Here is a 26197-nt window from a genome sequence, read left to right as displayed (position 1 = left end):
GTCTCGCCATAAAATTACCAAGGGTACAATGTACCTGAGAATGAGAAGTGGTTGAGGTTAAATTGTTGCGGACTTCATTGGTAATAGCATGGATGCAAGAAAATAAGTCATTGCTTGAGGCATGCTGGCTAGAACTGACTGGATAATTTTATAACAGGGTGTAGAGCTGGATGAACACAACAGGCCAAGCAGCATCAGAGGAGCAGGAAAGCTGACATTTCAGGCCTAGACCCTTCTTCAGAAAAAGCAGCTTTTGTGTGTTGTACAATTTACCTGACATTAGAAAGGTGGTGGAAGGCTTGAGTTAATAAAGGATTAGATAAGTGCTATCTGAACAGACAAACTCCTATTTTCTGAAGAAGGGTCTAGGCCCGAAATGTCAGCTTTCCTGCTCCTCTGATGCTGCTTGGCCTGCTGTGTTCATCCAGCTTTACACCTTGTTGCCTCAGGTTCTCCAGCATCGGCAGTTCCTACTATCTCTGGGATAACTTTATAGTATTGCTTTGAATTGCAATAAATGCAATCACAGAAAAGCTTTTTTTAAAAAAATTCCTATTCATTGTGATAATTTGAGATTTTAACCCTTGCTCTGTGGTTCTGAAATTAATGTTATTTTCCAGTAATTAATATCTGCTGCAACATTTAATTATATTCTGTTTCAGACGGAAGATTGAACGATGTAGTCTTACAGGTACAAACCGTGAGGTGATTGTTAGCACTGCAATTTACCCATTCGCAGTCACCCTGTATGATGAATATCTCTACTGGACAGACTGGAGCACTAAAAGCATCTACCGGGTCAATAAACATGATGGGTCTGACCAGACTGTGATGATACAAGACCTCCCACATCGTCCAATGGATATTCATGTCATGTCTGAGAACAAGCAGCGACATTGCAATAATCCATGTGATCAATTTAATGGTGGTTGCAGTCACATTTGTACCCCAGGTATTAACAATGTCTACCTATAATAATTGGACAAAAAATTAATTTCTTAATATTTTTACACCTTCTATCTTTTGAGAACGCACCTTATATACTTAAGAACAAAAGCTATGAACAGAAGCATACCATTCCTTAGCTTCATGAACATATTCCACCATTTAATTAGATATGGATGTTCTGAACTCCATTTATCAACCTTTTGTCTATATATCCTTTGATTCTCTTGCCTAAAGAAAATCTATTGATCATGGTGTAAATTTCAATTACCGAAGCCTTTGGTTGAAAAAAGAAATGATCTTTGTGTGGAAATGTGCTTCCTGATATGGTTAGCCTCAATAGTCTAGTTTAATCACTAGAGAAATATTTGCTCATCTTTCATCCTGATTTGCGCTTTGTACATAGTGGGCAGACTATGGGAAATGAATTACTCATTGAAAGGATTCCTGGCCTCTGACTTGTTTTTATTGCCACAGTATTTATATGGCTGGCCCAGTTCAGTTTCTGGTCAGTGGTGTTTACCAGAATGTTGTTAGTGTGGGTTCAGTTGACAGCGATTCTGCTGAATCCCAATGAGCGATAGTTAAATTTTGTCTTGGTGGATATTGAAGTTTGTGTGGTGCAATTATTAGTTATCACTTATCACACTGACTTGGATGTTGTCCAGGTAACTGCATATGTCAATGCTGCAGCATCTGAGGAGCTGTGAATGGTGTTGAACATTGTGCAGTCAGCAGCGTGCATTCCCACTTCTGACCATATGTTGGAGGAAAGATCATTTATAAAGCAAATAAGATGGCTGGACTTCCTCCAATGATATTGTGAGACTGAGATGATTGATACACAAAAGCTACAACCATCTTCCTTTGTACGAAGTTGATCCAATCAGTGGAGAGTTTCCATCTCGATTCCCATTGATTGCAGTTTTGCTAAGGCTCCTTGATGCTTAACTTGATTAAATGTTGCCTAGTTGCAAAAGACAGTCAGTCTTACCTCACCTCTGAAATTGAGTTATTTTGTCCATGTTTGGACCAAACCTATAATATGGTCAAGAGCTAAATGATCCTGATAGAGCTGAACCTGAGTGGCAGGTCATTTCTTTGCCGGTGCTGCTTGATAAAACTGCTGATGAGTCCTTCCATCATTTCACTGGAGAGTGGACTAATGGGGTGCTAATCAGCTGTGTTGGATTTGTCCTGCTTTTGTATACAGAACATTTCTGGGAAATTTTGCACATAGATGTCTGTGTTGTCACTGTACTGGAACAGCTTAGCTAGGGACACAACTAGATTTGGAGCACAAGTCTTCAGTGTTATTGCTGGAATGTTGTCAGGTCATACCATTTGCAGTCTCCAATGCCTTTAGCTGTTCCATGATGTCATGTGGAATGAGTCAAATTATTTGAAATTGGCATCAGTGATATTGAGGACCTGAGGAACGAGCAAAGTTATTCATTCATTAGGTATTCTGGCTAGAGATATGTACAAGTATTTCAGCCTTGTCTTTTGCACAGATGCGCTGAGCTCCCCAGCATTTAGGATGGGAATATTGGGAGAGCCTCCACCACCAGTTACTTAACTAATGGTACAACACCACTTGCTACTGGATGTAGTGGGATTGCAGAGCTATCCAGCTTCCTAAGAGTGCTATACATTGGGAAGATTAGAACTGAGAGATGCATAGTAACTATTTAAATTACATTGATAATTAGAGTCCATAGTATTATTCCAATCTCAATGGTGGCATGTTGTTTATATGTCATGTACGCTTTTGTAGATTTGTTTATCAGTTTGATTACTGAGTATTAATACTGTGCATGTTTTTATATTGCCATTATGCTTTAGGGCCTGAGGGTGCAGAATGCCAATGCCCTGCTCATGGAAATTGGCGCCTCGTTAATAACAACAAAGATTGTGTTTCATCTGATTCTACTACATGCGCCACTGGCTACTTTACTTGTTTGAATGGACGTTGTATCCCAGAAAGGTGGAAATGTGACACTGACAATGATTGTGGAGATCACAGTGATGAAACAGAGAGAGTATGTGGTAAGTTCCTTTCTCTAAGATACACAATCTATCTTTATCATTGTTATCAACATCATTATCAAAATATATCTTGATTTTGGAAATGATTCATTTTCAGTGTCCAGTGACACGCAATTGAAATTGAACTTGTGTAAAATACCTTCTTTGAAGTCATATGTAGCAAATGGGCATTTGAACCAGCATTATTTTAGTTCATAACTGGTAAAGGCTTTTTGCGAGATGCTTCTATTTTGTGAATATTTTGTGGCTTCTGACAAGCTCTTCCATTCCCCCATTCTTCATTTTTCCAAGTTGCATTGGTTACATTGGAAACTTATTTGGCTGCATTTTAAGCTGCATTGTATTCATTAGAGTTTAGAAAGTTGAGGGGAGATCTAATAGAAACTTACAAGATAGTGTATCGCTTAGAAACGGTGGATGCTGGGAAGTTGTTTCCATTAGGCGGGGCGACTAGGACCCGTGGGCACAGCCTTAGAATTAGAGAGGGTAAATTTAACACACAAATGAGGAGACATTTCTTCAGCCAGAGAGTGGTGGGCTTGTGGAATTCATTGCCACGGAGCGCAGTGGAGGCTGGGACATTAAATGTCTTCAAGGCAGAGATTGATAAATTCTTGATCTCACAAGGAATCAAGGGCTACAGGGAGAGTGCAGGGAAGTGGAGTTGAAATGCCGTGAGCCATGATTAAATGGCGGAGTGGACTTGATGGGCCGAATGGCCTTACTTCCACTCCTATGTCTTACGGTCTCATGGTCTAAGCTATGGATAGTGTTTCCAGCTCCTCGGGGGTGGGGGGGGTGGGGGGGTGGAGGGAGGGGTGTAATCCAGCATGCAAGCATAGGCCATTGCTGACACTGCACAAGGAAGAAAGATGTGAAGGAGCTTAGTTGAATGCAAGTATGGTGTGATAAATCATTTTGAAACAAGGTAGTGAAATACAAAACTGGATATAATTATAAAATGCAATATTACATATGTCTGCCTCCTCCTTGACCAACGTGTTTTTTTTTGAGTACCCATTAACCAATGAACTATTTAACCTAGTGCTACTGCTATGGCACCCTATTTGATGACCTCTACTCTCCCTAAACATTCCACCCCTCCTCTGTGGATTACTGAGTTCAAGTCATCATGTAAGAAATGCTAGTTGTCTCTGTATAATGCATTCAGTTTATCCCGTAATAATGCAGAATTTTAAAATTGGTAAAATTGAATTGTGCAAAGTGGTTTGTTTGCAGTTGGTCGATTTTATTTCATGGAACCTGCTATGGTTCATAGAATCATACCGCAGAGAAGAGGTCCTTTGGCCCATTGAGCTTATAATGTCAAAACTGTATTACTACACACTGTAGTGCCACTTTTCCATACTAGGGCCATAGACTTGAATGTCATGACACTTCAAGTGCTCATCAAAGTACTTTTTAAAAGGTTTCCTGTCTTAACTATTCTCCCAAACAGTATTCTTGCAAACAGCACGTTCCAGATCCCCACCACCCTCTGGGTAAAAATGTCTTCTTTATCTCGCCTCTAAAATTCCTGTTTTTTGCTTTGAAATGATTCCCCCTCATTATTGACCCTTTGACTAGGGTTTAACATCTTGAGTAAAGCTTTAAAAGATCCCAAATAATCCCACAGACCAATTTATTAAAAATAGCAAAGTCACATTGCACCTGATCCCAATTGCAATGTGAGACAGTTTCCTATAGGTGTTGTAACACTGTTTGACTGTAGAATATGTAGAATTTTAAGTCCAGAGGCTACAATTTTTCTGTTAAAATGAAGAAACCAGTTTTAGAAACATGTGCAATAACAAGGTGTAGATCTGGATGAACACAGCAAGCCAAGCAGCATCAGAGGAGCAGGAAATGCTGTGTTCATCTGGCTCTACAGCTTGTTATCTCAGATTCTCCAGTATCTGCAGTTCCTACTATCTTAGAAACGTGTGTAATGAGTTCTCAAAATCTCAAATATGCAGAATCAAATATAAGCCCTTAGCAGTTATGCAAAAATTGCCTGCTTTTCTGGTTGACATTTGATTTGATAAATAAAGCATAGTATAAAAAAACAAAATACACAGAAATATAATTTGGTTTTATTTTTCATGCAGTCCACATGGGAACATATTGCACGTGGACTTATTCGTTATGTGGTTGACTGAAAAAAATTCTTATTTTACATTTTCTCATTAATTATAAATAATAATGTAAAGTTTTTTTATTGTTGATACATAGTGAAATGATGTCATAGATCAAGCTTCCCACTGGGTCATTTTAGTTTCTTCTGTAGCATTTTGACCCTAGGTTATCAGTTTAAGCACCCCTCCAGGGATTCCGGACACTATCGAGACTAAAATTGCAGTTCGGTACTGAGAACATGCTACTTTGTGAGAAGTATTTTCTGTGTAAGGTATATGAATTCAAGGATAGTTTGTACAGGTGGATGTTAACAGATTCCATATGTTTCTGAGATAGCAGGGATTTCTTGGAATACGCTGGCTAATGCCATGCAAAACAGATTAGCTAGCTATTTATCCTGCAATTACTGTCAAGCAAATAAATGCCCAAGGAAGAGAGAGGAACAGGAAATTGACAGGCTATAAATCACATTGAGATTTGTAATTAGAGTTCAAATGAAGAAAATAATAAAGCCAAAACAAAATGTTTTATTCTATTTTACATGCAGCATATTTGGAAACACTTGTATTTATGGGAGGTAATGCAACAAACTTTTTCTTGCATAATGGAGAATTGTTAAGACAACATTTAAAAACCTTTTTTGTACCATATTGTTTTAGTTTTGGTATCTCTGCTCTTTCTGTAGCTTTTCATACCTGTTCACCATCTGCTTTCACTTGTGGAAATGGCCGGTGCACACTATATAGGTATCGCTGTGACCATTACAATGACTGTGGAGACAACAGTGATGAGGTTGGCTGCTTGTTCCCTACTTGCAATCCCACTACAGAATTCACCTGTCTTAATGGAAGATGTATTGGCAGTAGCTTTGTCTGCAATGGCGTGAATGACTGCCATGATAATGGAACTTCAGATGAGAGGAACTGCCGTAAGTACAATTCAGGTTGTTTTGGAAATAACTCACATGCTCTAATAGTCATTGCTGCAGCAAAGAATCTTCAAGAAGTCCTGACTCATTCATTCAACCCTCTCAAAATGATGCTCTGCTCCAGAAGTAAGGGCATATAGTTAAAAAATGATAATGTCACATATAGTAGAAAATAATTATTGTAGAATATTATACACATTGACCATTCCTTATTAATATTTGTATTATTTTATAGGTTGAATTGGACAATATAAATACCATAGCAAAATGTGAATTTAATGCTGCACATTTAACTTAGCCAATATCTGAATTAAACAACTTTGAATTAAGAGATAAACTGCAGTAAATGCCAGTTTATCATGCATCGGTCTTATATTGTATTTTGTTGTAGGGGACTGGAGAAATAGGTGATCATTTCTTTTCGGAAGTGGTAAATGACATTGCAGTAATTACAAAGAGTAAGGACTTAAAATCAATTCAATACAGGATGCCTACTGTGTGTAGTTATGAATTAAAAGCTTCAATGTATAATCTTGCTGGAAAGAGCCTTTTTAATGCTGTTACTTTTAAGTCATGCTCTTTATCTAAGTCTATAATGGAAATGCCAAAGTATACACGTAATGGGCTAACCCTGTAACAAAATTTCAAGTTTCACTGTCATATTTTATTGACTAACTAACCACGCTGCACCATTAAAATTATTTTAGGAAATTTACATTTTTTCCTCTAGCTGAAACTACTGCTGTCAAATAAAGGTCTTCATCAAAGCATTAAATTTTTTTAAAATTCCAAATATGAGTGAATTAGACTCTGCCCACTTTGATTTTGTATGTTAAGATTTTCCATGAAGGCTTAACAGTCTCCTAATAGTTGAGGTTTGGAGTTTATAATTTTTATCAGAATGGTATCTGTTTTCTGAAGGCACATCCTGCAATCTGAAAGTATGGGCTGTGGGAAATGTGTATGTTTGCTGCTTTTCATTAAACAAATAACACAATGCTTCTCAGACTTATTTGGTTGTTTCTAATTTTGTTGGAAATATAGCCAAAGCACACATTCTAAAGATTTGATTCAGGTTAAGTTTGTAATGAATATATAAAACAGGAGAAATGTATGTGCGTGTATATTGGTTGAAAAAGGTAGAACACATGAGAGGCTGCAGTTTGTTCACATTTGCAGCCAAAGTTTCTTGAATTAAGTGTGCATGATAAATTTCAGAAAGAATTACACTAACAGTGAAGTACAGATGGATGGACAAAACTTATTACTTATGGTAAATAAATAAATTGCCTGCATTTATTGCTGTTAAGAAGACAGTCTTCTTAAATATTGCAGTTAGTGTGGTAAAGACTCCCCTACAGTGCTGTTAGATAAGGACTTCCTTTCTGAAGAAGGGAGACTGGACCTGAAATGTTGACTCTACTTTCTCTGCACAGATGCTGTCAGACCTGCTGAGGTTCTCGAGCAATTTCTGTTTTTGTTATTACTTGTGTTATAATGTTTGAGGAAAACTCACAATTTCCCTTTTGTCTGATTCGTATTATTTCCAATTTTAAAAAAAAATTGTTTTAGTCATGTTCTTTTATAGTTGAACTATTTTAGTCCTCTGACTTTTCATGCTGCTTATGAATGTAAGAGAACATTCACAATTAAATTGAAGGAGGTGGGTGATACAGTGGAAACCTTGCTGGGTTGGTATTCCAGAACCCCAGGCTTCAATGTTCTGAATCTCACCATGGTAGGTAGTGAAATTTGAATCCAGTAACAAATCTGGACTTGAAAGCTAACTCAATGGTGACTCGTTAACCACTGCCACTTGTCACTAAAAAAAAGCCTTTTAGGAAAGGAAATTTGATCCGGCCTAAATGCAATGTTTCTGGCTTTTAATTGCCCGCTGAAATGTCATTGCATGCTCATTATTTCAAGGTTAATTGGGGAACAGCTAAAAATTTTGAAGGAACACATTTTTTTAAACCCACAGTAATGGTTAGTTAACCATAGTTTTACTCTATCTCTGCTAGCCGTTTATCCTTCTCAACTTTTCAAACCAGCCTCCAGTTCTTTTTGTATTTTAATCTTTCATGGGATGTAAGCATCTCTGGCAATATGCCAGCATTATTGATCTTGAAAAGGCAGCATTCTTGAACTGCTACAGTCAGCCTAGAGAAGGCTCCCCTACAGTGCTGTTAGGTGGGAAGTTCCAGAATTTTGGATCTGCAACCACAAAAGAACAGTGAAAGAACCATGAAAGCATTGTTCCAAATCAGGATGATAATGCCTTGAGGGAACTTGAATGTGGTGACATCCTGTGTGCTCGTGACCCTTTTCTTCATACGCAGTAAAAATTGTGAATCAATGTACTCTATCATCTCAGGCCCTGCATGACGGCCATGGGAAAGATGCTACCCATGGTATCAATACACAATCAAAATGGACAGAACTCTGGAACAAATACAGCTTAAAAAAGACAGTAGCACTTTACTGACCCAACAGCTTTGACCACCCTAGATGAGAATTTATATTGCTCCGCTGAATCAAGACACGACATGGAAGTTGCAACCATCTGCTCCATAATTTGAAGATAAGTGATGACCCAAGTACGGTTGATTCAGACCGGAGAACATATTACCCGAAGCTGCCCGCAAGGACATCTTATGGGATTTCTCCATTCTGTATCTAAGAACACCCTCAACTGGATATTCAAAGTAGACATGCACATTTCCAGTCACATGAAAATGACAGAGGTAGTCATTCCTGTCTGATTCAAATACTTCTAGTTCAAATGAATGTCTAACTGAAATAAAACTGCATGAACCCATTCATCCAGTCAACACTTAAAGTTAATTTTAGAATGCTGTCTTCTAAGCACAAGCCTCCTTGTTTTTCAGTAATTGCCATTCATTATCTATCTTCTCAAGACTTTAATACAGCTTTTTTGCATTAGTTTCTGACTTGATTTAATAGGATTGTCAGGTTAATTCATACATTGTTGAATAAAACAGTTTTCATTTAAAAACAGTTTTAAATTGTGCCTAAGTTTTCAATCCAGTACAGGAATGGAGTCTTACAAATTTTACTGCCTGCCGCAATGTTGAAAGTCAACTTTATTTTGTAAGCTTCGTTGCTGTTCAGTTCAATTAACATGTTTAATCAAAGTCAAAAGTATTCAATTTTAGCACATCTTTAGCAGATGGCATTACCAATGCTCATAGTACACACTGCTACTTAATATTCTGAACTATCTACAGGATGCACCGCAGAAATTCACCAAAGATCCTCAGACAGCACCTTCCAAACCCACGACCACTTCCATCTAGAAGGATAAGAGTATTAGACATATGGGGACACCACCACCTCCAAGCTCTCCTCCAAGTTACTCACCATCCTGACTTGGAAATGTATTGCTGTTCCTTCACTGTCGCTGGGTCAAAATCCTGGAATTCCCTCCCTGATAGCACTGTGGGTCAACCCACAGCAGGAGGACTGCAGCCGTTCAAGAAGGCAGCTCACCACGTCCTTTTCAAAGGCAAATAGGGATGGGCAGGAAATGCTGGCCAGCCGGCGACACCCACATCCCACAAATGAATTAAAACAAAAATATGCTTAAGGTGTCTTCAAAGGCATGCCACTGAATTTTCTTTTTTCCTACATTTGCCTGTAGCTGATCGGACCTGTCAGCCTAGCTATACAAAATGTCAAACAACCAACATTTGTATTCCTCGCACTTATCTTTGTGATGGAGATAATGATTGTGGTGATATGAGTGACGAGAGCTCCACTCACTGTGGTATGTATTTTGTGTTATCGATAATATGGCAGTCATAACCAGAATATTTTCTGCTCACATTATTGAATCATACTGTGTACTGTGAACCCTTTAATGTATTATCATTTGGTTAGGGATAAAGGGAACAAAGTGGAACCGGGAACTGATTTGGATGATCAGCCATCATCATTCTGAATGGTGGAAAGGGTTGAAGGGCTTAATAGTCCATTCCTCCTTTTTCCATATTTAAACGTTTACTTGTGAAAACTGTACTTGCCTTGTAAAGAATTTAAAATTGTAAACTATTTCAATATTACATCAAGTTATCACCATGCTAATAAAAGTGGATAATTTTTCAATTAAAAATAATTCATACAAAACAATGCTGTTTTTAATGAAGATTGTCGAAATTGCTCTTTAGCGATATCAAATTAATTTTACCTGAAATGCACAAATTTTAATAGGATAAATATTAGAATAGGCAAAAAGAATAGGATAAAGAATGAGAGAGAGAATCTTGATCAGTAGGGGATTCTAGAGTTAGTTGGAATGGGCAGGAATTTGAACAAGATGAGTATCAGATCAGTCATGATCCTAGTGAATGGTGGAGAGTGCTTGAGGGACCAAACGGCATATTCCTGTTCCTATTGCTTATGGCCTTTGGATCTTAATGTACTACAGAGCATGATGAAGTCCTTCATACAATGCATTGTTTTAAAACTCTTGTGTTGGCACCAAACAAACAGTATGCTTATGTTTTCTGGTTAAATTCAATCTCACCTTCACCCAGTTTTCAGGGAATTGTGAGACATTTATATGAAGCAGAGTTCATTTGTTCCAAAACAAAAAGTAATTATAAAGCCATAGGGTAATAGCTCATTGAATGCAGTCATTGTACAAATGATTTTTGCTCCCTATACCATACAAAACAAAAAGGCACTGCATTGCCAATCCATTTTCTTGTGCAATATGACACATATAAGGGTGATGTTTAAAATCAGGAAGCAACTTAGTGAAGTAAACAGGAAATTGTATTTTTACAGTATGGTACATTATAAAGTGGACAAAGTTTGTCAAAAGGGCAAAGAGAAAGTTTGAAAAAATATTTATGCAGTTGACTTTAAGATTTGAAGTATCCTACCAGAATGTGGCTGAATCTACAATAGGTTTTAGATGGGAATTAGTGAATTATTTAGAAATTAAAATTAACTGGGGGGAGGTGTAGAAGAATGGGGCTAAGTGAACACTTTTAGAAAGCAAATGCTGTTTCAAATAATTATAACGCATATCTCCCATTCAGTAATATATTAATGATGTAGATATGCATTATTGGATATGCCACCTCATGTTGAACTACTATTACACATAACTGTTCTCAGTGAAAGGCTAGTAAATTTTTTAAAAAGTTACCCTTATCATTCCTGTTCCCTGCCATATTCATTACAAAGTTGAGAACACTTCACTTTCAAGTATCAATTAAATAGCTTTCAAACCTGTTTTTCTATTTCTCATTTTCAAGTGGCAATATGCCCATCAACGTTACAACCTTTAGTTTCCTTAGTAGCCTGCAACATAACAACTTTGGGGAATCTATCTGGAAACCCTCATCTCTTACAATTTTTTTCACTGACAAAGTCAGGAAGATATTAAGTAAAATCATACCCTTAATTGAGTGCAATTGCCACCAATTAATATATTGGTTTGCTGATGTATGTTACAACTTTTTGAATCAATTTTAGCCACTGGAACTTGTGCAGAGAATGAGTTCCGCTGCTCTTCTGGTCGCTGTATCCCATCACACTGGTATTGTGATGGTGGAATGGATTGTGCTGATGGGTCTGATGAACCATCTACTTGTCGTAAGTATGATACATATTAAATACTGCTAATGAACTGACTTTACATTACATTATACCTTACTAACTTTCACAAGCAATGCCCACAACGAATGGTTGGAACATTCGCTGTCTTTTGGATTGCAGCATGTGAAAATACACCCTATATATATGTGGAGACACATTTCAACAACTTTGTCCATCCTTAATGAATTGACTTAGAAAATGTTCAATAAAGTGCTTATATTTCATTTATTGTGACTCCAAAGACTATACATCTTACTGGTTAACGCATTGTCAGCTACCTTTTATTTCTAGATCGCACAGAGCGCACTTGTTCAGGCCAACAGTTCAAATGTGATGATGGCAGATGTATCCCCTCAACCTGGATCTGTGATGGTGACAATGATTGTGGGGACTTAAGTGATGAAGATCAAAGACATAACTGCGGTAGGTGTCACCAGAAGAATAATTGTAACCAACTACCATATGTCTCATTAACTCATGTTCCATGGAATCATAGAAATTTAGAGGATATAGAGAAGCAGTTCAGTCCATCAATTCTGTGTCAACTGAAGTAGCTATCTCAGCAAAAACCCTTTCCAGCTTTTGGTCATTTTGGAGGAAGGGTCTAGGCCTGAAACATCAGCCTTCCTGCTCCTCTGCTGCTGTTTGGCCTGCTGTGTTCATCCAGCTCTACACCTTCTTATCCCAGCTCTTGGTCTGTTGGTTAAGGCACTTCAAGTACAAATTCACATGCTTTTTAAAGGTTATGAAGGATTCTGCCTCTAATTTTCGAGCATTGAGTTCCAGATCCCTGCCACCATGTGTTTAAAGCCATTCCCTTGTTTCCCCTCTAAAACAGTTATCTCTAATCTCAAAAATATGGATCACTCAACCAAGATGAATAGAGTATTCCTATCCACTTGACCTAGTCTGTCCGTGATATCATACCTAGGAATGATCATATATACTTAGGTGATGGTGTCATCACTGAGATATTGTTGCTTTGTTTATTTGTCCCATGAAGACTGCCAGTTTTATTAATTCACAAGATTTGAGTGTTGTTGATTGGACCAGTATTTGCTCACCATTCCTAATTGCCTGAGGAAGGTGGTGGTGGTGGTGAGTTGACTTCTTGAATCATTGTCGTCCTTGTGGTGTTGGTACTCCTGTAGAGTTTTTAAGGGAGCAATTTCCAGGATATTGTCCAATAGAAATTGCAGTATAGGTCTCTGTCAGGATACTCTTTGGCTTGGAGAGGAATTTGCAGGCAGTGGTGTTTTCATGTGTCTGTTGCCCTTGCCCCTCTAGATGGTAGAGGTTGTGGGTTTGGAAGCAGTTCAGGGACCTTGGCGATTTTCTCAGTAAATCTTTTACATAGTACACATTTATAGACACTGTGTGAGAGTAGTGGAAGCAGTGAAAGTAAAATGCTTTGGGTGAGGTACCAATCAAGCATGCTGCTTAGTCTGGATGATGTCTCACTTTTTGAATGTTAATAGAACTATACTCTTTAAAGCAAGTGGAGATAATTCCATCACACGGCTGATTTGTGCCTTGTAGCTTCAAGGAGTTATAGAACATAGAATAATATAGCGCAGAACAGGCCCTTCAGCCCTCGAAGTTGCGCCAACCTGTGAACTAATCTAAGCCCCTCCCCCTACACTACCCCATCATTATCCATATGCTTATCCAAGGGCTGTTTAAATGCCCCTAATGTGGCTGAGTTCACTACATTGGCAGGCAAGGCGTTCCATGCCCTTACTACTCTCTGAGTAAAGAACCTGCCTCTGACATCTGTCTTAAATCTATCACCCCTCACTTTGAAGCTATGCCCCCTTGCACAAGCTGAAGCCATCATCCTCGGAAAAAGACTCTCACTGTCCACCCTATCTAATCCTCTGATCATCTTATATGTCTCTATTAAATCCCCTCTTAGCCTCCTTCTCTCCAATGAGAACAGACCCAAACCCCTCAGCGTTTTTCCATAGAGTCTGTGTTCCAGACCAGGCAACATCCTGGTAAATCTCCTCTGCACCTTTTCCAATGCTTCCACATCCTTCCTGTAATGGGACGACCAGAACTGTATGCAATATTCCAAATGAGGCCGCACTAGCGTTTTGTATAGTTGCAGCATGACATCACGGCTCCGGAACTCAATCCCTCTACCAATAAAACCTAACACACCGTAAGCCTTCTTAACAGCACCATCAACCTGGGTGGCAACTTTCAGGGATCTATGTACATGGACACCAAGATCCCTCTGCACATCCACACTACAAAAAATATTTCCATTGACTCGGTATCCTGCCTTCCTAATATTCCTCCCAAAGTGAATCACCTCACATTTATCTGTATTAAACTCCATTTGCCACCTTTTGGCCCAATTCTGCTGTTTATCCAAGTCTCCCTGCAACCTGCAACATTCTTCCACACTGTCCACCACTCCACCGAGTTTAGTGTCATCTACAAACTTACTAACCCATCCACCAATGCCTGCATCCAAGTCATTTATAAAAATGACAAACAGCAGTGGTCCCAAAACAGATCCTTGTGGCATACCACTAGTAACCGGACTCCAGGCTGAATATTTTCCATCAACCACCACTTGTTGCCTTCTTACAGAAAGCCAGTTTCTAATCCACTGCTAAATCTCCCTCAATCCCGTGCCTCTGTATTTTCTCCAATAGCCTACCATGTGGAACCTTATCAAAGGCTTTACTGAAGTCCATGTACACCACGTCAACTGCCCTACCCTCATCCACATGCTTGGTCACCTTCTCAAAAAACTCAATGAGGTTTGTGAGACATGACCTGCCCTTGACAAATCCATGCTGACTATCTCCAATCAAATTGTTGCTTGTTAGATGATTATAAATTCTATCTCTTATAATCCTTTCCAAAATTTTTCCTACAACAGACGTAAGGCTCACAGGTCTATAATTACCTGGGTCATCCCTACTGCCCTTCTTGAACAAGGGCACAACATTTGCAATCCTCCATTCCTCTGGTACTAAACCTGTAGACAATGACAACTCAAACATCAAGGTCAAAGGCTCCACCACCTCCTCCCTAGCTTCCCAGGCAATTCTCGGAAAAATCCCATCTGGCCCAGGGGATTTATCTACCTTCACACCTTCTAGAATTGATAACACCTCCTCCTTACTAACCTTAATCCTTTCAATTCTAGTAGCCCGTAACTCAGTCATCTCCTCTACAATATTCTCCTGTTCCTCAGTGAAAAGGTGAGTTCTTAGGTGAGTACTTGCAGCAGAATTATCTGACCTGCTCTTGAAACCACAGAATTTAAATGGCTAGCTCATTACTTCCAAGATGGTGATGGTGGAGTATTTATGGTAATGCTGCTGATCACCGGGGCAATGGTAGGATTCTTTCTTTGAGATGGTTATTGTCTGGCACTTGTATGGCATGAATGCTACCAGCCCAAGCCTGGGTCTTGCCCAGGTCCTTTTCTTTATGGGCTGAGACCGCTTCATGTATCTGAGGAGTTGCAAATTGTTACAAATTAGGTGATACCTATTCAAAATCAGTCCTACTTGGGCACAATCTTTCCATTACAACTGCACAAGGCACCAGATGGTGACAGAAGAATAATATAAAGCAACGTAACACATTAATTCTGAGCTTCCAGTTTTAATTACTCACAGCCTAGAAGTTAGATTATTTAATTTATTTTATATGTCTCAAACTGGCACGCAAGCACTAAGTATGGTCAGCAGCATGCATGGCTTCGATTTTTAACTTATGTAAGTTGTATAATTTAATACCTGTCTGGACATAAACGGTTGAAATTCAGCCCTTTCCAAAAGCAAATTGGTAGTTTTACAAGAGTTGCAGGTCCCTTTTCAAAATTCAGTTGAAACTTGTTTTCTGCTGTTGACTTTGAAGTGGATGTTGGAAACTGCCAACAAAAAGTTCAATTTCAACTTTGTTTTTTTGTCTTTATTGTGGAGTCAAGAGGAACAAGGGTCCTGCCCCAGCTTTGCATTAGTTCAACAGGTGCCTGCCAGTTGTCGTACAACTGTTCTCCTGATTACTTTTCCCCGTCCCCCCAGATGATTCAAAGAAGAGTAATCATTTGCTGCTCCCTGGGATTGGTGAATTAACTGATGTAGTTTGAGCTAAATGATCATGGTGCCTCCTGCCTCTGGAAGCATTTACTGAATATGCCACATTGGGATCACACCTTAATGTAGACACTTCCCAATTTCTACAGGTCAGAGTTGGGTCTCTGAAACTTCTGTAGTTCAATGCTAGACTTCTTGATTAATTAACAGCTCAAGGAATAGCTCATTTACCTCAGTGTATTTTGTTCCAGCAAACCGCACCTGCACAACTACAGAATTTACATGTGTCAACAGCCATCCTCCACACAGAAGGTGTATCCCTCGGACATGGATTTGTGATGGAGATTCTGACTGTTCTGATGCTTTAGATGAACATCAGAATTGCACTAGGCGGTCCTGCATTGCAACAGAGTTCACTTGTGACAATGGCCTCTGTATTAGGAATTCATACAGGTTTGTTGCTGACAAAAACCTTGTGTTTTTTCTCTTTAATGGTGTTTAAGTTTTCAGTATTACTTCAAGATATAATGGATAGAACAAATTGTTGAAGCGTTATGAGAATGGTTCAAATTGATATTTAGCATTTGAAACAAACTTGATCCATTGTAGAAAGCTTATTCAGGGCAATAGCACTTTTACTTCCGTTATATTTGTCATTTCTTTATCAGCTTGCTTGTTTACCTGTTAGCAGATCAAAGGTGAGGCTTGCCATAAAATAAGTTTTAGATTCTCTTTGTGGTACTTCTGTAATATGAGCTTCTTAATCCCATTTCCTCCAAAGTGTTGATATGGTTGAAGAAACTTTGTACGCCAAAAGAAAGGATTAGGGTTGGGATTAATGGGATAAGATTAAGCCCTGCATTTCCTTTTTCATTTTTGAGATTTTCTTTTGCATTTATAATTCTTTAGTTTCATTGTGACACTTCTATTTCCCAAAAATACTGGGGATGCAAAGTATTTACTATTTTCAAAAAGCTGATTAGAAGTTGCTTCGCTGTGCTGACAAAGCACTAAAATCCCAACTGAGATTGATGGGCCTTTACATTCTAGGTTTGACTGCTGTTTGGTACTCTATAGACTTGTGCCAAATGTCAGCTAGATTTCACAAACATGCATACATGCCAAATATTTTGTGACTAAATTAAAACATTGAATTATCATAATTCCTTCCATTTACCACTTCTTGATTATAATTTGCCTTTGCGATGATTGGTCAATAGTTTTTTTTTAAGTGCAGCCTTTCAGTTTTAAATATCTTCCTGGATAAAAATATAGTAGTGTAACATCTGAGATAACAAGGTGTAGAGCTGGAAGAACACGGCAGGCCAAGCAGCATCAGAGGTGCAAGGAAACTGACGTTTCAGGCCTAGACCCTTCTTCAGAAATGGGGGAGCGGAAGGGGGTTCTGAAACAAAAAGGGAGAGAGGGTGAGGCGGATACAAGATGGATAGAGGAGAAGATAGGTGGAGAGGGGCAGACAGGTCAAAGAGGCGGGGATGGAGCCAGTAAAGGTGAGTGTAGGTGGGGAGTCACGGAGGAGACACATCAGCCCAGGGAGGATGGACAGGTCAGGGGACAGGATGAGGTTAGTAGGTAGGAGATGGGGGTGGGGCTTGATGCAGGAGGAGGGGATAGATAGGAGGAAGGACAGGTTATTGAGGCAGGAACAAGCTGGGCTGGTTTTGGCATGCAGTGGGGGGAAGAGGAGATTTTGAAGCTTGTGAAGTCCACATTGATACCATCAGGCTATAGGGCTTCCAAGCGGAATATCAGGTGCTGTTCCTGCAACCTTTGGGTGGCATCGTTGTGGCACTGCTGGAGGTCCAGGATGGACATGTTGTCTGTGGAATGGGAGGGGGAGTTGAAATGGTTTGCGACTGGGAGCTGCAGTTGTTTAGTGCGAACCGAGCGGAAGTGTTCTGCAAAGCGGTCACCAAGCCTCCGCTTGGTTTCCCTGATTGTAGGGGAAGCCACAACGGGAACAGCGGAGAAAACGACACCTGCCCCTTCGCCTCCCCCCTCACCCCCATCCCAGGCCCCAAAATAATGGTCATGTGCACATCTGCTAATGGGCTATACTGTATCCACTGTATCTGTTGTGCCCTCCTCTACATCGGGGAAACCAAGTGGCGGCTTGGGGACCGCTTTGCAGAACACCCACACTCTGTTCACACTAAACAACTACATCTCCCAGTTGTGAACCATTTCAACTCCCCCTCCCATTCCTCAGACAACATGTCCATTCTGGGCCTCCTGTAGTGCCACAGCGACGCCACCTGAAGGTTGCCGGAACAGCACCTCATATTCCGCTTGGGAACCCTGCAGCCCAACGGTATCAACGTGGATTCACAAGCTTCGAAATCTCCCCACCCCCTACCACATCCCAAAACCAGCCCAGCTTGTCCCTGTCTCCCTAACCTGTCCTTCCTCCAACCTATCCCCTCCTCTCACTTGAAGCCCCAACCCCATCTCCTATCAACTAACCTCATCCTGTCCCCTTGACCTGTTCATCCGCCCTGGACTGATGTAACTCCTCCGTAACTCCCCACCTACAGTCACCTTCACTGGCTCCATCCCCGCCTCTTTGACCTGTCCGTGTCCTCTCCACCTGCCGTCTCCTCTATCCATCTTCTTTCTGCCTCCCCTCCCTCCCTATTTATTTCAGAACCCCCTTCCTCTCCCCCATTTCTGAAGAAGGGTCTAGGCTTGAAACGTCAGTTTTCCTGCTCCTCTGATGGTTGGCCTGCTGTGTTCATCCAGATCTACACCTTGTTATCTCAGATTCTCTCACATCTGCAGTTCCTACTATCTCTAACATAACATCTGTACAGTTTTGGGAAAAGAATAGAATTATGATTTGGATTATGAGGCCATTTAAATAAAAGCTGCTCATAATGTTTCCCAGGCTTTCGAGTGTAGACTTACTCTTTTCCAATTTGTCAGTTTGCATTTAGTATTTACTGCAAGTGATCTGTAGCATCCAGGAATAGGGCTGAAGCCAGAGAGGCTGAATTTTCAAAGTCAGCAAAGGAGAAAGTAAAATACAGGTTATGTATTTGAAAAGTAAGAGTTTCAAACATACATATGCGTTTGTCTGGGTAAGTTAAACATCAAACCACAAACTTTGGGGAAAAAATACTTTTCAAAAACATAATAACGTTTTCATTTTTGAGAAAGTAAGTAAGTTTCATGAGCGTGGAATCCTATTTTATCAAGGTCAAAATTATTATTCTTCAATAATTATGACCTGGTAGACCATTTAAGAACTTCTGATTTATCAAGGCTCAACCATCTTAGAGTAAGAATAGTAGACAGTTTATTGTCATGATCCAATAGTGACTTGAGTGCTGAGCCACCCAGCAAAGACTGCAACAGTATATCCTGTAATTAAGCAGGGTATTTCTGACAGTAAATTCTGGATTTCTGCATTTAACTGCTAATGAATAGATGTTAGAAGTTATTGTCAGTTTTACTCAGTGTTGAACATGAGCTCTGAAAGCCTCATACTTATTTGTTTCATAATTTCTAGCCAATGTAGAAAGTTTAATTGTGCAGTTTTTAATGTGAACTTGCAGCACAGTGAATGGTAATATTTTTGCATAAGAGACAGTTACATGCTATTCATATCAATTTATGCTTTGGCAAATTCAGATTTTCAAATTGTTATGCCTCCTTCAAAGAAGCCTTCATGTATGTAAACAATAATAATTCAATTGATGCATTGTCAACATAACCTTTTAGCTTGAATGATCACAATTAGGTAAAATCAAGGCCTTTTAAAGACGATTGGTTACTATTGATAGAACATAGAACATAGAACAGTACAGCACAGAACAGGCCCTTCAGCCCACGAGGTTGTGCCGACCATTGATCCTCAAGTATGCACCCTCAAATTTCTGCTTCTAATTTGCAGGCACAACTTCAGCTTTGTCAGAAATAGCTAGTTTCATCAAGCTAGTAACACTCCTGGATTTCTCTGGAGATCTAATCATGCTCAGCTGCAACAAGCAAATGCTGGCTGTGGTAGGATTCTTTAACCCCAATCTCTGTCGTGCTGAGCCATTAGTGGCTCACAGGCTTCTTCCTAGACTCCCACAGCTCCCAGGACTTATCCCAGCACCGATAAGAGCATCACTCTTCATGCATGGAGCTCTTTCCTTTGCTCATCAGCCTGTGTAAATATCTTACGAACTTCAACTGATGCAAGCACTTGAACAGTTCTTTAGTAACACTTGAACCATTTTAAGTGATCTATTAAAACCTTGCAATAAGTCCCTCCCTTGTTACTTGGCAAAATCTTAAGTAACCAGTATTGAAACACCAAGTTTTCTGAATGTTACAATTCTGAAAGCTTTCTAGCCTAAACAGTACAACTTTATAAAATAACAAATTTCACACTGTACAGTACATTAGATGTTTTACAGAAGTAATTTCTCCAACCTTTATGATGTTAAATAAAACACCTGCAACTTTAAAAAAACACTGAATTCTGCAGAGCGATACGGGACTAAATTTGAGTATCAGCTGTGTTACCCCAGCCAGACAAAATGACAATATTCACTACTTTATAAACATCTTCACCGTCTCCTCCACAGTCAGTATTCCAGAAGAATTCAGATTCACTGATTCATATCCCAAGGACTGCTTATGATGCAAGGGCAAGACATTCAGCACTTCCCATTTTACCTTCTCCCTTCTTATCCCGTTCAGGGCAGCAAACACAGCTTCCAGGTGAAATAGAAATTACATGTGCTTCTTTCAATTCAGTTTTCTGCGCTCTCTGCTCACAACAGCCTCTTCTCGACATTGGGTAGACCAAATGCTCACTGGGTGACCAATTCATGGAACATTTCATGTTTGCAGGTGCCCATAATTTGAGCTCTCCACCCCTCTTGCTCTCAACTGTCCTCCCCTCCTGAAATGTTTCAGTGAAACTAAATACAAGTCTGAATAACAAAACCTCAACTTTTGACTTAACATCCGACTGAACAGTGGATTCAACAATTTCAGGTCATAACCACTACCAATTTTGGTCAGAATTCCGTTGTTGCCACTTATTCTCCCATTAGACCCATTGTTTGCGCTCTTTTACTTTATTAGCATCTTCTTCTTCCTCTATTCTGCCTTCCACTCTATTGGAGATCTTCCCTTACATTCTTTCCTACTCCCCATCATTGTGTCGTGTTTTCCAATTCTGATGCAAAGTTATCAATCTAAAACTTGACATAGTTTCTCCCTCTGCAGATACAGCCTGTTCTGGGTATTTCAAGTATCTTTTGGTTTTATTTTGATTTGAGATTTCCAGTATTGACAGTATTTTACTTCTAGATTTCCTACAGAGATACGAATTGATGATCAGTTATTTCTCTTGGACAATTATTAATGTCCTTTTTTGATTTTTTTTGGCTAATTTCTCAATTTTTTATATTTGCCTTCATACCTATACATGTACAGAGACTTCAGTAGTCTAGTAATCGGGTGTTTTTTAATTCTCTAAATGTCTAATGCAAATTATCTTCACTCACGTATAAGTTATACTCATTCACACATTGGATCCATATCTTTTCTCCTTTGGATATTTTGAATCAGATGAGTCTTGACTGTATAACTTCATAGCTGTCTAATGGCTTGTGTAGACATTTTTAATCAACCTATTCAGAGATGTTCTTACACACCTCTGGAACAGGTGGTACTTCAGCCCAGACTTCCTGGCTCGGAGATAGGGACACTTTCACTGCATCTCCATTGGTTTGTATGAGCAATACACCCAAATCAGAAACACAGAGATTCAGTGGTATTAAATTGATTGAGATTATAATCAATTTTATATGCAAGAAATAACCGTTAATCCAAACATGCTTGTTGCTTTCCAATAGCTGTTAAACCCATCTGTTAACATTCCCATCACATTCCACAATCCTTTCTCCCAGCAGACCATCTTTTCTGCCTATAGTGGTCCTCATTTCAGTGATAATGGGAACTGCAGCTGCTGGAGAATCCAAGATAACAAAGTGTGGAGCAGGATGAACACAGCAGGCCAAGCAGCATCTCAGGAGCACAAAAGCTGATGTTTTGGGCCTAGACCCTTCTTCAGAGAGGGGGATGGGGAGAGGGAACTGGAATAAATAGGGAGAGAGGGGGAGGCGGACCGAAGATGGAGAGAAAACAAGATAGGTAAAGAGGAGAGTATAGGTGGGGAGGGGATAGGTCAGTCCGGGGAAGATGGACAGGTCAAGGAGGCAGGATCAGGTGGTAGGTAGGAAATGGAGGTGCGGCTTGAGGTGGGAGGAAGGGATGGGTGAGAGGAAGAACAGGTTAGGGAAGCAGAGACAGGCTGGGCTGGTTTTGTGATGCAGTGGGGGGAGGGCATGAGCTGGGCTGGTTTTGTGATGCAGTGGGGGGAGGGGAAGAACTGGGCTGGTTTTGGGATACAGTAGGGGAAGGGGAGATTTTGAAACTTGTGAAGTCCATATTGATACCATTGGGCTGCAGGGTTCCCAAGCAGAATATGAGTTCCTGTTCCTGCAACCTTTGGATGGCATCGTTGTGGCACTGCAGGAGGCCCATGATGGACATGTCGACATGTCCATCATGGTCCTCCTGCAGTGCCACAACGATGCCACCCAAAGGTTACAGGAACAGCAACTCATATTCCGCTTGGGAACCCTGCAGCCCAATGGTATCAATGTGGACTTCACCAGCTTCAAAATCTCCCGTTTTCCCCCTCCAAAACCAGCCCAGTTCGTCTCCTCCCCCCACTGCATCACACAACCAGCCCAGCTCATCCCCTTCCCCCACTGCATCCCAAAACCAGCCCAGCCTGTCTCTGCTTCCCTAACCTGTTCTTCCTCTCACCCATCCCTTCCTCCCACCTCAAGCCACACCTCCATTTCCTACCTACCACCTCATCCCACTTCCTTGACCTGTCCATCTTTCCTGGACTGACCTAAGCCCTCCCTACCTCCCCACCTATACTCTCCTCTCTACCTATCTTGTTTTCTCTCCATCTTCGGTCTGCCTCCCCCTCTCTCCCTATTTATTCCAGAACCATCTCCCCATCCCCCGCTCAGATGAAGGGTCTAGGCCCGAAACGTCAGCTTTTGTGCTCCTGAGATGCTGCTTGGCCTGCTGTGTTCATCCGGCTCCACACTTTGTTATCGTGGTCCTCATTTCGTTGGTTTTCCTGGGTAGATAATTATTTTTAAGTTTGATTTAACGTATGTTTTCTGACTGTCCATCTCGCTTTCTAGCTTTTAAGATGTTCTCTGATATTTTGGATTGCTCACAATACCGAACAATTTTTGTTGGTCAAGTTTATCAATCCTGTGCATAATACTCAATTTTCTTCCAACATTCTGAAGACTCTGGAACTGTTCCTATGATTGAAGGATCGTTAATGTAACCCTACTTTTAAAAAAGTGTATAGGAAGAAATGGAGAATTTTAGACCGGTTAACCAGGCATTGGTAGTGCCAGACATTGAAAATGCTAGAATCCACTATGGAAGTTTAAATAGCAGAGCACTTGGAAAACTGTGACATGGTTGGATAGAGTCAATATAGATTACAAAAGAGAAATTGTGCTTGAACAATCTGCTGGAATATTTCAAGGATGTAACTAGTAAATTGATGGTGGTTGGGTTGGAGCAAGTGGACTTGGTTTATTTAGATTTTCAGACTCTTTTGATAAGGGCTTGCCTAAGAGATTAGTAGGTAAAATTAAAGCACATGAATTGGGGATAGCATACTGATGTGGTTAGAGAACTGGTTGGCAGACATGAAACAAGGAGTAGGAATAAAAGGGCCTTCTTCCAATCGGCAGGCAGTGAAAGGAGCCACATGAATTGGTGCGTAGACCCCAGCTGTTCTCAAAATGTTTAGAATGATTTAGATGAGGGAACTGCATGTAATATCTCCAGTTTGCAGATGACATTAAACTAGGTAGGAGGCTGAGCTGTGAGATGCTTCATTATAATTTGGACAAGTTGACTGGGGAGCCAATACACGGTAGATGAAGTAAAATGTGGATAAATGTGAAGTTATTAACTTTGATACCAAAAGCAGATTTATATTTGAATGGCAATAGATCGCGAAAGTCCACCAGTTGCTGAAAGTAAACATTTAGGTGCAGCAGGTGGTGAAGAAGGCAGATGGTATGTTGTCCTTCATAGTGTGCAGATTTGAGTACAGGAGCTGGGATGCCATGTTACAATTGTACAAGACCTTAGTGAGACCTCACCTGCTGTATTACATGCAGCTTGGTCTCTCTTACCTGAGGAAGCATGTTTTGGCTATGGAGGAAACACAGTGAAGATTTACCAGACTGACGCCTTGGATAGCAGGACCTAACGAAGGAAGAGAGACTAGGTCAGTTAAGACTATATTAACAAGAGTTTAGAAGAATGAGGGAGAATCTCAAGAAACTTCTAAAATTCTAACTAGACTAGACAGGATAAATGCGGGAAAAATATTTCTGATGACTGGGTTGTCCAGAACCAGGGGTCACAGTTTAAGGATGTTAAGCAGGCGCTGTAGGACTGAGATGAAGAAAAGCTTATTCACCCAAGGAGTTGTGAGCCTGTGGAAGTCTCTGTCACAGAAAGCAATCGAAGCCAAAATATTGAATATTTTCAATAATGGGCTAGATAAAGTTCTGAGGGCTAAAAGGATCAAAGCAAATGGGGAGAAAGTGGAACAGTGCTTTTAGTTGAATGATCAACCATGAGTCTATTGAAAGTGAAACAAGGTCAAATGGCTGAATGACCTACTCCTACTCCTATTTTCTATGTTTCAGTTAAACTGGTATAATAAAAACCGAAATAACTGCAGATCCTATAAATCCGGAGCAGAAACAAAAGTTGCTGGAAAAGCTCAGCAAGTCTCGAAGCGTCTGTGGAGGAAAAAATCAGAGTTAAGTTTCGGGTCCAATGAGTTCTGAGGAGGGTCACCGCACCCGAAACGTTAACTCTGATATGTTCTTCACAGATGCTGCCATACCTGCTGAGCTTTTCTAGCAACTTCTGAAATGAGTATAATGTTTTCTTAAATGTTGTTATTGAGGCATGTTCATGATTTTTCCATATTCAATATCTAACTTTGACCACAGATGTGACCGACGCAATGATTGTGGTGATGGTAGTGATGAACAAGGATGTAGATACCAACCTTGTGCCCAGCACCAGTTTACATGTCAGAATGGTCGCTGTGTTTCACAGTTATGGGTCTGTGATGGCGATAATGATTGTGGAGATAGATCTGATGAGACGGAACACCTGTGTGTCACCTCTGAGCCAACATGCCCTCCACATCATTTCAGATGTGACAATGGAGCCTGTATTGAAAGTGGCAAGGTGTGCAATGACATCGATGATTGTTCTGATAACAGTGATGAGAAAACATGTGGTATGTATTCAGTTTCAGAACTTTTGTTGAATTTGTGAACCTGCTGCTAATCAACATGAACGATGATTCTGGATTTGTCCAATGGGTAATAGGGCTGTAGAGTATCCAAAATTTAGTACTAAACAAAATTTTGGCACATTTTATCACTGTTGAAATAAAAAGAGTGACTCAGTTCAAAGTACAATTGATTTAATTATGCTTGAGTTGCATACTAGATTACTGTTAATGCAGGCTGGTTTCCATTGCTGTACAATGATGAAGTTGAAACGTCAGTAGAGCCTGAGATCAGTCCTTTCTGAGCAGAATCCCAGAGATTGAAGATGTTTCACACTCAGATGGCATGCTGCACTATAACTGTAAATTGAAATTTTTTTGTCTTTTAATCATTTTTCTTCTTGCCAATTGTTTCTGCACATCTCCTTGCTGGAGTATGATGCCCCAAATGGTGAGTGTATATTTTTTTTCACCATGTGGGAAGATTCTTTGTGCTTTCCTACCTGAGCGGCCAACACAAACACACCCCCTATTCTTACCCATTCTATATATTTCCGGCAGGAAATTGCTAGATACTGATTGTTTTAAAAAGCAATAAAATTGAAATGATTTTTCTTTCACTATTCCAGGACAGTCTCTTAACAAGAACTTCCTTGTCCCAACTCCACTCCAAGTTGAGATCAGTTAGTTCACTTTTGAATAGAAATTGAATCTGAAAGCTTCCAGGTCTTCACAGTTGAGCTGATATTTTTAAAATGTTTTGATATTTTTCCTTTTCACTGGAACCTGTGAGATGCATGACAGTTAGCTTTCTATGCCACATAAAATTTGATGCTCCTACTCTCTTCTGGGGTTGCTATTATGGGTAGATATATTCTTGGAGATTTTGTACCATAATTTCTGCCTGCAGCTGCTGTGTCAGTCCTACAGTGTATTCCCTTATTATGCACTTTATTTTTAAGTTTGTTCTGGCATTCCAGCTGCTCATATAAGTGATTTTGAGTTTGGAGTAAATTGTACTATTATATTTTAAATTATTTAAGTAACCTGGCA

General features: G+C 40.0%; 1 protein-coding gene across 4 annotated transcripts in view; it reads left to right on the top strand.

The window, feature by feature from the left end:
• The window catches only part of lrp2a (low density lipoprotein receptor-related protein 2a), a 313171-nt gene that overhangs the window by 186124 nt on the left and 100850 nt on the right, over positions 1-26197 (top strand). For all 4 annotated transcript variants that reach the window (XM_059647356.1, XM_059647357.1, XM_059647359.1 and 1 more), the window contains 8 exons: positions 663-952; positions 2791-2994; positions 5816-6058; positions 9720-9845; positions 11564-11683; positions 11978-12109; positions 16002-16203; positions 24855-25150. In XM_059647356.1, coding sequence (XP_059503339.1) covers positions 663-952; positions 2791-2994; positions 5816-6058; positions 9720-9845; positions 11564-11683; positions 11978-12109; positions 16002-16203; positions 24855-25150 — 1613 coding nt within the window. The remainder of the gene's footprint in view (positions 1-662; positions 953-2790; positions 2995-5815; positions 6059-9719; positions 9846-11563; positions 11684-11977; positions 12110-16001; positions 16204-24854; positions 25151-26197) is intronic.

Source organism: Stegostoma tigrinum, chromosome 7, assembly GCF_030684315.1.
Source record: "Stegostoma tigrinum isolate sSteTig4 chromosome 7, sSteTig4.hap1, whole genome shotgun sequence".
Classification (NCBI taxonomy): domain Eukaryota; kingdom Metazoa; phylum Chordata; class Chondrichthyes; order Orectolobiformes; family Stegostomatidae; genus Stegostoma; species Stegostoma tigrinum.
The sequence above is the reverse complement of the archived record's forward strand: the minus strand, read 5'-3'. Positions and strand labels throughout refer to the sequence as shown.